Below are 12251 nucleotides of genomic sequence, written 5' to 3' on the forward strand. Positions count from 1 at the left end.
GGGGGTTCCTACGATGCTAACTTCTCCACTGTTCTGCGTATGTGTCGAGTTGATATGGATGCCATTGCATCAGATCCTAACAAAGATCCGGGGAAACGGAGCTCTTGTGAAGATAGCGGAGGTGAACCATTACCAAAATATTTGGCAGAGACAGTCGTTCGTCTGCATACCCGTCATCAAAACCTCTAGACGGATTTCCCTGAACCACCAGGAGGGAGGCATCCTCGAGCCAAGTCCCGAGATCATAAATTCTACTCTGTTGGAATCGGGCGGCTATAACATAGAGGGACTTGATCAGGTCAGATTGATCTTAGCTTCCGAAATGATGCCCTACCTAGACATCCCACATGAAAGATTACTCTGAGACCTCTCTGGATCCGAGGTTCTCTTGCTCTATCATGAATTTACTTCTTATACAGAAAACCTGCCTGATTTCCCGCGATTCCTTCGTGGCCCATTCATTGAATCCTGTTGCACATCTTTATTATTGAGATTAGCTCACGAATTTGCGACAAATTACCCTTATACCCTGCAGATTCTCGCGTATCCATTTCCAAATGCTATTTGTTTTATCAAATTCATTCCAAGATTTTTTGTTCACTTACTTCTCATTTCCATTTTCTTAGAATTAGAGCCTTGAAGTATACCAACTTGATCATGTGATGCAACTGTGTTCTTTATTTCGTCTCATCACCTCCCAAACTATACACAAACGAGAAGATTCATATGATGATGCAATGCCTCATATATGATAGACTTGCTAATATTAACAAAAGAAAGAAGAGAAGATGAGCTAAAGAAACAAGTTTTTGTGTGAAATACGCCTAATACTATGCATGTTTGACCCTGTGAAACATCCCTTGAATATTCTTACATTTTACAATACTCTTGTTTTCCTACGGCACTCAGAAGTTCAAAATTCAGCCCCTCTATCTCCTCGGTCTTTTGTCATGACCACCTTCCCTCATACTATCTTGATCGCTTCTTCTCTTCCTGCCACTACCTCCGTCTTCCCGCATACCTCGTCCATCACGTTCACTTCTATCAGATCTGTCCGATCGTTGGTTCCGTCGGTCTCCTCCCCTATCCACTCCTCTGTTATCAGGGGGACCTGACCAGTTACCACCACCAATATTGCCATCATGCTGATCACGTTGAGAATCGCGATCTCCGCCATGCGCATCTCGACGACTACTATCTCTATCGCGATGCTCTCTTTCTCCCCTTCCACCGCCGGCTAACAAGTCCCTGCTAGCAGAAGGATCCCCTCTGGAGTGCCTGTCTGAATCTCTGGACTCTCTATCGCCTCCGCGAATCCTGTGTTCACTCCTGGATGATCGTTCATCTTCTGGTGGGCCACCACGCTTCTGGTCCCTATTCCGATCACTAGGTGAAGTCCGACGACTGCGCGTGGATCGATCATTCCTTGAACCACGTCCTCCTCGATCACCACGTTCGCGATCGTCATTGCTCGATGCGGGATTTCCAATTAAATCAGCACGAGCAGGATTTATCAAGTCTCTTCCAGAATCCCTAGCTTGTGCGGGGGGTGGACCCGGTGGAGGAGGTGGTGGAGGCGGGAGAATTGGTGTAGGGGGACCAGAAATTGGAGTTTGAGGTTGACCTCCCTGACGTCTTCCGCGACGTTCTTGACCTTGCGGATGCTTGGTTTCTTCAAGCATACGGTTGATATTGTTGATTAAATTCGGCTGTCTTGCACCACGTGGTGGGCGCTCATTTGATGATGCAGGTCCAGTTGGGGCACCATTCATTCGAGAAACAGGACTGTTTTGAGCTTGAGATTTGGGGCCGAGAGGAGCAACTTGTGTTTGAAGAGGTGGTGCAGTCGGTCTTGAACGCGCGTTATCTTGATGAGAAGGTGGGATGTTTGCCGTGGCTGCTTGACCGCCAAAGCTCCTTACTCTATCTGGATGCATACCGCTAGGAGCGACTGTAGCAGCCGGTGGTGCTTGCATAGGTGACTGAGTGGCTTGTGGACCTAAGTGTTTCAATCGATCAGGATGGACTCCTGATGTTGGTGTCGATGCAGTGGTAGTGTGTACAGGCGCCGTTGGTTCAATCTGACCTGGGCCTAAGCGTCGCGGATGCCGTCCACCAGAAGGACCTGTGGGAGGTTGTTTATCTGGACTTGGTGGCCGAGGAATGTCAAGTGCAGGAGCATTGGCCAATCTTCCATCACGTCGCCCTTGCGGTGCACTCGCCATCCTATTATTGCCACGATTTCTATCACGAGGCCCAGATGGGATGTCTGGTTGCTGATTCAAGCGACCGAAGTTCGGATCTACTTGTGATCTATTTAGTCTGCCATGATCGGGGTCCACAGGACGGGGAGGAGGTTGGGATTGTTGAAAAGGAGGATTATCCCTTGATCTATCTTGAGGAGGGACTCGGTCGCTGGCTCGATCAGCTGGCCTCTCTCCTCTTGGACCAGCTGGTGGCGGTGCAACTTCGTCAGCACGACCTCTTGAAGTATTTTGTGGATCCATGGTTGTGTTTCGATTCGATCTGTCATCGCGCCTTGGATGTTGATGATCCTTTTCGGAATCATGTCGTCTTGGAGGTGGTGAATTTTGTCTCGAAGGCCGTTCTCTTGTGTCATCTCTGGGTCGACGAGGAGAATCAGCGCGAGATGACTCATTACCACTGGATATTAGAGCGGCCCGTTCAGGATTGATTAACTCTTGCCTATCTGGGTTCACTAGTGCTAATCTATCGGGATTGATTGCTGGGCCACGATCTGATGTAGACGATGCTTTCGGTGGGGAAATTGCTGCTTCACGAGACAAGCGACCGCCGTTATCTGGAGTCCGATACCCATTGGATGAAGCCCGATCCGTAGTATCTCTTCCTGATTCATTGTTCCATCTCGGATTCGAATCTGCTCGTGGACGTTCACGTTCACTGTTTGATGCACGATCGGTGTTTCTGAAATCTCTTGGTGGGGTATCCATACCCCTTCTGTCGCCCGGGGGAAAGTCACGACCGCGATCCCTGGTTCTATCCCGGACCAGCTCTGTAACTCTGGGATCTCTCATGTCTCGTCTATCGTCATTCCTAGCGGAATGACGATCCATCATTTGGCGACCAGGGATGGGGGCATCAGGCCTATTGGGTAGATTATGATTTGCTGGCATGTTTCTCCCCAATTCAGGTCTTGCAGGTATGGTAGCAGGTGCTGGATTTGGAGCCGAAGCTCTAGCTGCATTTTCACGCAAGATTCTCTCGCGTCTCAGTAATATCTCGGACTTCCTCCCTTCACCGGGTGCCGACGATGCTTTATCCTTGACACTAGAATTATCAGACGCCTCCTTCAAGATGTTGCCATTGCCAGCTGCAGAAGCCAGTTTTGCATCATCAACTTCACCGTCTTCGACCTCAGTGGTGAAGTTTTTTGGGGTAGAGGCTCCCGTAGAGCTTATAGAAGTTAGATTAAGGTATGTAGATTGAAGTATGTGCACTTACTTAGCTCGGGATTGGGGTTTGAACTCAGGAGCTGTGGGCTTCAAAGTTGTTTTGACAGCAGGTCCTTGCTTAGAGGCATCTATTGGGGGGCTGTTATTCGCTTGCACAGGGGCCTCCTATAGGTGGTTAGTCTTATTCGGTACCGATTTCAGTTTTCACTTACCAGACTATAACCAAAGGCCTGTACCATCACCCATGACTTGGACTTCTTCTTTAGCTGCACCAGGATGGCATTACCAGCAAGAGAAAGATCCTCTCGTGCACCCTTCTCCCGGGCGACAATTGTCTCGAGCTGTTTCACAAAACTGTTGCCCATGAAGTTGACCGCTGGGAATACGTCGACAACGGATTTAAGAATAGTCATAGCGTTTCGAACATGCATCCACTCCGTTCCGTCGAAACATTCACGTAGTGCCACATTCAGCTTCTGGTGCCACGAGTACAGAATATTTTTGAAACCACGGTCACCGTCATGCTCAAGGAGGCCCTTTACGGTCCCATCTGCATCAATAGCCTTAGCAAAACCTGGAAGATTCTTACTTGCTCCCCACGCTTCTTTTTCGTATACTCCCTGATCACCATGCCAGCGGGCCAGATCCGTCAAGACTAATCTCAAGAAACGACCCAAGTTCTCCGCCTCACGAACCGTAGATGTAAAGATCATTGACCTCAAGCGATTTGATCTGAAAAGCCTGGAATATAGCGAAAGGGTGCGGAAGTTGGGCGTACCATTCTCATGTAAGAACTTAATCATCCGGAAGGAGAAGTCTGCATCGCTTGGAGAGAGCAATAATCTTGGAAACAAGCATCTTTCAAGAAAGGAGTCGCTAACTAGATCGCCCTTCACGTTGCTAAACCATAAGTTTTTGCGTTTTAGCAGACGGCTCTTCTTCCCTGAGAAAGCCCCGACTTGTTTGCCAAACTCTGCCAGCAAATTTTCCCTGGTTGTTGCCAGAGCCTTTTTAGTTTCTTCTTTTCTTGCCATTCCGGCCCTACTCATGTCTGAACGGTCCTTCATTACATCACCTTGTTCTTTAAGTAGACGGGAGATTTCGGCTTCGTAGCTATGACTAGGAATAGCCAGGTCGCTCAATGTAGAGCTCCAAAATACAACGTAGAATTCAGAAGTGAGAAATGCCCAAGAGCCTTCAGGCAGGACCTCCTCAACAGTAGTGATATACGGTTGAAGTAAATCATGGAGCGAATCCGTTTCTGTTGCTGCTGTTTCCGATGGCGAATCTCCCCCCTTTACATCTGACATCTGTACGTCTTCCTGCGGGGCAGCTGTTCCATTTACTGCTATCGATTCCTTGACCTCAGGGTTTGGATCATCGCCGTTCATACCCACATCACCTTCTGCATCTACTTCTGTGGCTACTGCCTCAACTAATGATGGTGAAGACTTCGAATTTCCATTGGCATTTGAGGATAGTAACTTGCTGACGCGATGTGAGATACTTGGACGACCGATCATAAAAGCAAGTGTTGGGTCTAAGCCAAAATCTTTCATGAGTTCGGAAATTCCTGGGACGAGATCATCGAACTCCTCTACTGAAAGGTTGCTGCGAAGAAGATCAAGATATTGGAAAAGAATCATTTGAGTATCATCAATCATCGTAGCTAATAGTTTGATAGGAGCCTCATCATCGGAGACGTTATAGATGGCCGATTGTCTGTGCTGTGCAATGGACAGCAAAAGTTGACCACCCAACTTGGTGTCAGTCAAACCTCTCATAAGTCGCTTTGCTGTCTTCAGAGATTCGTAACGTTTATCTTGGAGGTTGATTAATGTCTGGCGCCTTAGAAGCTCGCCTCCAGTCATGGCAGCGAGTTGAGAATCGGTAAAATCGGTTTCAGGCACAATTCCAGACATTTGTGAGATGAGCTCCTTAAGAATGACCAAGTCGGTTGAGTTTCCCCGGTGAAGTTGATCGTTGACGTACTGGATGAGGGGAATTAAGTTCATTATAGAATATCGCCTAAAGACTTTGCCAGAAAATCTTGACAGTGCTAGAAGCCATCTACTTGGGAGAAGTGCAAATTCAGCATCGTTTCGATTCCTGTCCTTTCCTCCTAGTGAGCTCAATAGCGACCAAACGAGAACGTCGTATCCTAGGTCAGTGAAATATTTACCACACTCCACAACAACTTCCGTAAGATTGGTATATGCTTCGATCTGGCCCAGAGCCACACTAAATACTATGCCCGGCGATGCGTAGGCAATCTTGGCCAGAGCTCGTGCCATCACAGTAAGATTGGTCATACTAATCCTTTTCATAGTACTAATCGTCTCGGATTTGGTTTTGGCGAATGCAGCTCTCATCGGTGGTAATCGAGAGATCTGGCCCTCAAACCACTCTGCGTAGATAGAATATCTGATAGATAAAGGATAAAAGCGAAGCATACCATACACTTCATTGACAATACTTGTATTCGCTTTAGTTAAGCTCAGTGCAGGAACAAGGAGACGCTTGAGCAGATCTTGCCATCGGTCAAAATTTTGTGTTGAACGATCTTCTGCAAGACTTTGTGTACCAATCCTGGCTAACTTTGACAATAAACTAGCGTCTCTGCCAATGTTAACACCAGAATAGTTAAGTAAAGATCCGCAAAGAGTGAATATATCATCCACGGTCTGGCAGACAGGCACATTATCTGCCCACTCATCCCAGTAGAATCTATATGCATTGTTGTCATTTGTGTCGAATTTATCTGGGAAAGGCCATCGTAATTGCTTCCGAGGAGGCAGTGCGAGTAAACGGATTGAGCCCTTGGGCATACCGGTTTGGTCGGGATCTAAAACCTTCTTACTTGGACAGTCTGGTACTGCTGATGTGGATGGTCGACTTAAATCGAAAACATGCTGAATGGAATGATTTAAGATACGATGAATCAAATCGAGAAGTTCCGGGTAAGCTTCTGGCAGCCAAGGGAATCGTCCAAGAATGAACAGAGATTCGGGAATTGCTCCGATCGTCAGAAGACAGGTTAGAAGCTGCACCTTTTGGTCCGAAGGTTCATTCAGCTTGTCTTTATCATCAACCTCGGTTGTCGGTTTGCCAGATCCATCAGACTTGGTAGCTGCGGTATCACGAGTTCGCCCCCCGTTCGGCAAAGTATCATCTACCAAAGCTCCAGCCATCATCAATGCATTCATTGTGCCTCCACGACTAGCCTTCTCTTTCTCCTCGATTTCCTTCATCTTAGCATCACGAACGGATTCCATGTCTTCGTCTAGAGGCCACAGATGAGGGTATAGGTCCTTGAGGGAGATGAACCCAATCTTGATCAGCAAAGCTGTCAGATAAATCAAATTCGCAGGCAACACGTCTTCATTGTCTCGGGCTGCTGAGGCGTAGAAACGTAGTTTGAATCCAAGCAACTGAGCTGCTGTTCGATTTCCAGAAGGTGGATAAGTTCCCGTTGCTTTAATCCATTGATAATCTTCATCAAGCTTTGCATCATCCTCTTCGAGAAGTCGTTGCTTCGTCTCTGCATCTACAGGCTGGCAACCTCCGAGCTCGAAAAACGCTTCAATACCAACATCACGAGCCCGACCCCAGAAAAGTTTGTCACGCTCCAGCCGTTGACTCGTGGCAAGTTCTTCCTCTTCGTCAGTTGAAGTCCAACCAGGAGCGCTGGGTAGCGCCCACGGTGGAAGACCACCACATCGAGGTATCTTGTCGAATTCGCCGCTTCTCGGCCACCAAGAGCTAACACGGAGAAACTTTATGAAGAAACGAAATTGTTTGATTAGAACAGCCGCAAACACATCCAACGTGATATCGAGCACTCTTCCCACATCGAGATCAAAGGTTCCTATCAGGCCTTTCACTTTCTCGAAGGCATCTTCAACAACCTCACTAGAAGGAGGCTCACTCCCACTAGTTGTGAAAAGCTCTGTAACTAATTTCGAATATCCTTCCGTCTCCTCCCTCAAAAGATTGTAGTTTGCCTGTCGGTAGAGAAGATGAGTAGCTTGTCGAATTCCCATGCGTGTAAAGGTGTCTCTCGTGAGTCCGAGGTTCAATAAAAGAGTGGCATCCAATTTCTGTCGCATTACCATGGCGGATATGCCTGTGGAGAAACGAATGTGCGAAGTGCACTATTGGGTGTTTTGAGATCTTCTAGTTCAAACATCATGGACAGAGAGTCAAGGAACAAAGCTTGCGGTTCCAGGGTGCCTGGGACGTTGTCTACCGGCGATGTGTCTGGTCCCAATATTTCTTTGATGCAATTGCCCGCATCAGCGCCATCAATGCGACCATCGAGGGTAGCGCGAATGAATTCTTGAAACACAGTTGCCAAATCCATTGTATCTTCATCCTGACGAGTTTGGATGCCCTTTTCTACCACTTCTTGTCGGCCATTTGATGTCCATGAAGACATTTGATCGTCGGTAAGGAAAACGTAATCGAACGGAGCAGGGTCTGGGTTCCAACTAGGACTGATCATATCGTTCGTGTTCATTGGGGTTGGAGTTTGCGCTGGAGTCGTGTGAGAAGCGCTCGAAGGTCTGGGAGGTGGAGACATTGGTCCTGGTGTTGGGGTGGCTCTGGTAGCTATCGAGAGGTTACTAGGGTTGCTCGCATTGCTTGAAGTGTTTGAATTATTTGAATTATTCGAACTGCGACCATCATTTCTACGTCCTCTACCTCCGCCTTGATTACCTTGACCTCCTCTGCTGCTCCTTCTGTTACCGCCCTCGCGCATACCAAATTCTCTTTCCTGCTGACCTAAAGAAGTATTTCCCGGTCGATGAGGTGAAGGTCGAGGCTCACCCTGGTCTACGGAATTTCTATCATTCCTCTTTCGCTTCCCTGCTGGAGCCATCTCCAAGTCTATCGATAAAGCTCAACGATCTGCGTACATGTGTGTCGAAATGCTGGGAATAGCAAAGAATTGTATGCGATAATGCGATCGATGTGATTTGTGTTTCTGTCGAATTCGAAGTCGTCGAATAATTAAACAACTTTGAAATAAATCACAAGTTATCCGCGACAATGAAATTATGAGTTACGCAGATTTTGTATTCGACTTTGTAGTAATATTGTCAATTGTTAATATTTAGTCAGAGACATCTTCAAAATCCTTAAGCAATGAAAGGTTTCCCGCGTTCGCGTGAGAGAGAAATACACTAAGCTCTATTAATGTGTAGTCAGATTATACTTGACTTTGAGCCACAATAAAGCCACAATGGCGGTTCACTCTACTTTCAGCCTCATCAAAAGAACCTTGGAATCCACCTGGGCATCCATGGATAGGTAGAAGCTGGAGCACTATGAAAGCGGAACTGTGAGCTAGCTACGGTCGGTATCTTCCCGTTTTCCTTATCAATGCTCCAATGTTGACTAACAACAGCATAAATGGTTTTTGTTCCGTTCTCCGATCGTGAAAGAACCCTTCAAAGTTTTCTTACTTGCCAAATCAATTGTGACTGGCTGTTGATGACGTTTTTTCAAACAGCCCCTCCTCCTTCAATGACTCAAGCAAGCAAGTCTTGTATAATAATCTAAATTTCTTCTATTCCTTGTTCAGTATCTAGCTATTCTTTCGACAAATATTCAATAACAAAATGGCAGCTTCATCTCAATCTACTGATTCTGCGGGAACAGAACCCAATGCACTAAGATACGGTCAGTAGTTACATCTTCAATGATTTGCCAAAAAAAAACATTAAACAATTACCCCTCAATTCTTGGGAGAAGCAGTGACTGAATACTACAAGAAAGAACGCAGCAACAACCCGAGAACCCATTTGCATCCCTCATACCCGACCAAACTATCGCCATCATCCCATCCTTCACGTTAGAGTCCGGCGAAACTTTACACAACGTTCCGTTGGCATACAGCACCAGAGGAAAACTTTCACCTAATCGCGATAATGCCATGGTAATATGCCATGCCTTGACTGGCAGTGCAGATGTCAGCGATTGGTGGGGACCTCTTCTAGGCGGGCCTGGTCGAGCATTTGATATATCCAGATTCTTCGTGATATGTATGAACAGTTTGGGAAGCCCGTACGGGAGCGCGAGTCCTGTCACTTGCAAGAATGGCGACCCAAAAAATGAAAGATATGGCCCTGAATTCCCTTTGACAACTATTCGAGATGATGTCAAGTATGTCAGCAATTTTCAATATGCCTAGTACAACACTGACTGGCATTAGCATTCACAAACTTCTCTTGGACGAGTTAGGAGTTCGACAGGTAGCGGCGGTCATAGGAGGTTCTATGGGAGGTATGCTGGTACTTGAATGGGCATACTTTGGCAAGGATTATGTTAGAGCCATTGTGCCAATCGCAACCTCTAGCAGACATAGTGCTTGGGGAATTAGTTGGGGAGAAGCCCAAAGGCAAAGCATCTATGCGGATCCAAAGTACGATGACGGCTATTACCCATTCTCGGATCCTCCAACAGCAGGGCTGGGTGCGGCACGCATGTCTGCGTTGCTTACGTATCGGAGTCGAAACTCATTCGAGGCAAGGTTTGGACGAAATACACCTGATGCTTCAAAAAAACAGACCATAAGCGAAAGCCAACAATCCGCCACAGCATCGGATATTCACAGGGCAATTCACAATGATGGACACAGACAGACTAGATCCCCAATATCTTCGAGACCTGGAAGCTCAGCTGCCATTTCGACCATGACCAGTGAAAATATTACTGCCAATGGTGGTAACCCTGCAAACTTCACTGACCCGCAATTTCACGGCGCAACTCCTTCATCATCCCCACCACCAGACCGACCTGTTCCTAAGCGCAAGTCAACCTCTCATTACTTTTCCGCGCAATCCTATCTTCGTTATCAAGGTGAAAAATTCGTCAAACGTTTTGATGGCAACTGTTATATTGCTATCACCCGCAAACTTGATACTCATGATGTCTCAAGATATCGAGTGCCGGCAGATTCAGCGGACCCTATTGCTGAAGCTCTTTCACAAATTCAACAGCCAACGTTGGTACTTGGTATTGAGAGTGATGGACTCTTCACGTTCGATGAGCAGAAAGAGATCGCAGCTTCAGTCCCGAATGCACGTCTTAGGAAGATTGAATCGCCTGAAGGCCATGATGCATTCTTGTTACAGTTTGAACAAGTCAATCAACACATCCTGGAATTCTTGAATGAAGTTTTACCCGATATTATGGGAGCTCCTGGCATTGAAGGAGTTGTAGCTGAAGACGGAGTGGGGGCTGTTACCAAAAGCAGTACCTTTGGAGAGGCAGAAGTGGATGACATTACAGCATGGTAAATGGGAAGTGTTACTGAAAGTGTACATAACATTTACGGGCTCCTGCTTTTGAGTTTCACCGGTATCCAAATATGATACTCCACGGTCAGTCTCTTTTCTCTTCACTTATCGTTCAATATTCCTTTGACTTCATATGATGAAATATTTCGGATGTTAAATCATTATATCTCCGAGAGCGCAAAACCGTGTGGAGATTTTCCGTTGCCTTCCTTCTGATTTTCTTTTCACCTTGTATTGAATTTACATTTCAACGGGGTAGTACAGGTTGCTGACCATGTCACAGTGCCGATTTGACGATATGAATGTGCTCGTCATAGACACAAATAACCCATGATAGCAACCAAATCAATAATCATCAAACTCCCCCGATCGTGACTAAAATTGTGCCATACGCGAATTATTCTGTGATCTCTCTCAAAGTCCACATTTGTCCAAGCGGTGAAATATAGTGGTGTACGTATACCATGAATACCTATGATATCAAGAGTCTCCCCCCTATCTGTATCTGTATTCGTATTCGTGTTAGACATTCTTCAAGGGTTCTTCCCGTCGTGGGGAGTGAAGCTATTTTGGTTGAGTATGTATCTGGTATCTATAATAGATAGGAACCTTATTGATTTATTGTGTGTGTAGAAGTGTAGAAGTGTAGGTGTCTAGCATTGAGTGAGTGATATCAATATCAATACCTATTTTGATGTTTGGGTGAACCTTGGAATGAATTAAGAGCTCGCGAGTTCCTAGGTAGGTAAGCTTTTTCAAGCTTTTGGGCTTGGTAGGTATTAGGTATTAGGTATTAGGTATTAGGTATTAGGTACTAGGTACTAGGTACTAGGTAGGAGGTAGATAGGAGGTAGGTAGGAGGCTGAGGGAGATAGGTATGAGGCTGAGGGAGATAGGTAAATCATAAAGTACAGCTTACTTGTCTATCTATCTATCTATTTTTCTATCTATTTAGTATTCACGGATTATTATCTTGTAGTAGATATAATATGATATGATATTTATCAGATAGATACTAGATATCTAGTAGATAGCTCTCGAATATCGATTACGCTTATGGATTAAGCTTATAGATTTAATATTGTATTAGTACGAGGAGAAGAGAAGAGACTAAATAATTGTTTATATATTTTCACTTCCTACTAAGTTATTAATCTATCTAGATATTAATTATTAATTAGATTTCTTTTCTTTTCTCTATTAATAATTATACGAACTTATAGAATAATATAATATTAAATTATAATTTTATATTAAAAGAGTTATTTTAACAATTTAATTGAAATTCGAAAGTCAATTTTGTATTATTTAAATGAATATATTATATTTTGTTGAATGTTAAAAAATAAATTATCTAAAAAAAATTAAGTTTAAAAATTTAAAAATTAAATAATTCAATAATAAACACTCTTATTAAAAAATTTAGATAGAAAATTATATATTCTATTATCAAAACTTTAATTTTTATTATTTTGATTTAAGTTTTTTAATAAAGAATATTTATATATAAGAA

The 12251-nt window shown here is 44.9% G+C and overlaps 3 protein-coding genes across 3 annotated transcripts; 1 reads left to right on the forward strand and 2 right to left on the reverse strand.

The window, feature by feature from the left end:
- Nucleotides 1–660: 660 nt before the first annotated feature.
- On the reverse strand, nucleotides 661–7543 carry EAF02_004075 (uncharacterized protein; the record flags this gene model as incomplete). Its single annotated transcript, XM_038900123.1, has 3 exons — nucleotides 661–3435; nucleotides 3484–3599; nucleotides 3647–7543. The coding sequence occupies 3 exons, from the start codon at nucleotides 7541–7543 to the stop codon at nucleotides 930–932; spliced, it is 6519 nt and encodes a 2172-aa protein (XP_038759830.1). The 3' UTR covers nucleotides 661–929.
- Nucleotides 7543–8316, reverse strand: EAF02_004076 (uncharacterized protein; the record flags this gene model as incomplete). The annotated part of the gene is made up of 1 exon (XM_038900124.1): nucleotides 7543–8316. The coding sequence occupies one exon, from the start codon at nucleotides 8314–8316 to the stop codon at nucleotides 7543–7545; it is 774 nt and encodes a 257-aa protein (XP_038759831.1).
- Nucleotides 8317–9058: 742 nt separating this feature from the next.
- On the forward strand, nucleotides 9059–10738 carry EAF02_004077 (uncharacterized protein; the record flags this gene model as incomplete). The annotated part of the gene is made up of 3 exons (XM_038900125.1): nucleotides 9059–9119; nucleotides 9212–9602; nucleotides 9652–10738. 3 exons carry the CDS (start codon nucleotides 9059–9061, stop codon nucleotides 10736–10738), a joined length of 1539 nt encoding a protein of 512 aa, XP_038759832.1.
- Nucleotides 10739–12251: the final 1513 nt, after the last annotated feature.

Source organism: Botrytis sinoallii (genome assembly GCF_014898435.1).
Source record: "Botrytis sinoallii strain Bc 23 chromosome Unknown BSIN_006, whole genome shotgun sequence".
Taxonomy (NCBI): Eukaryota; Fungi; Ascomycota; class Leotiomycetes; order Helotiales; family Sclerotiniaceae; genus Botrytis; species Botrytis sinoallii.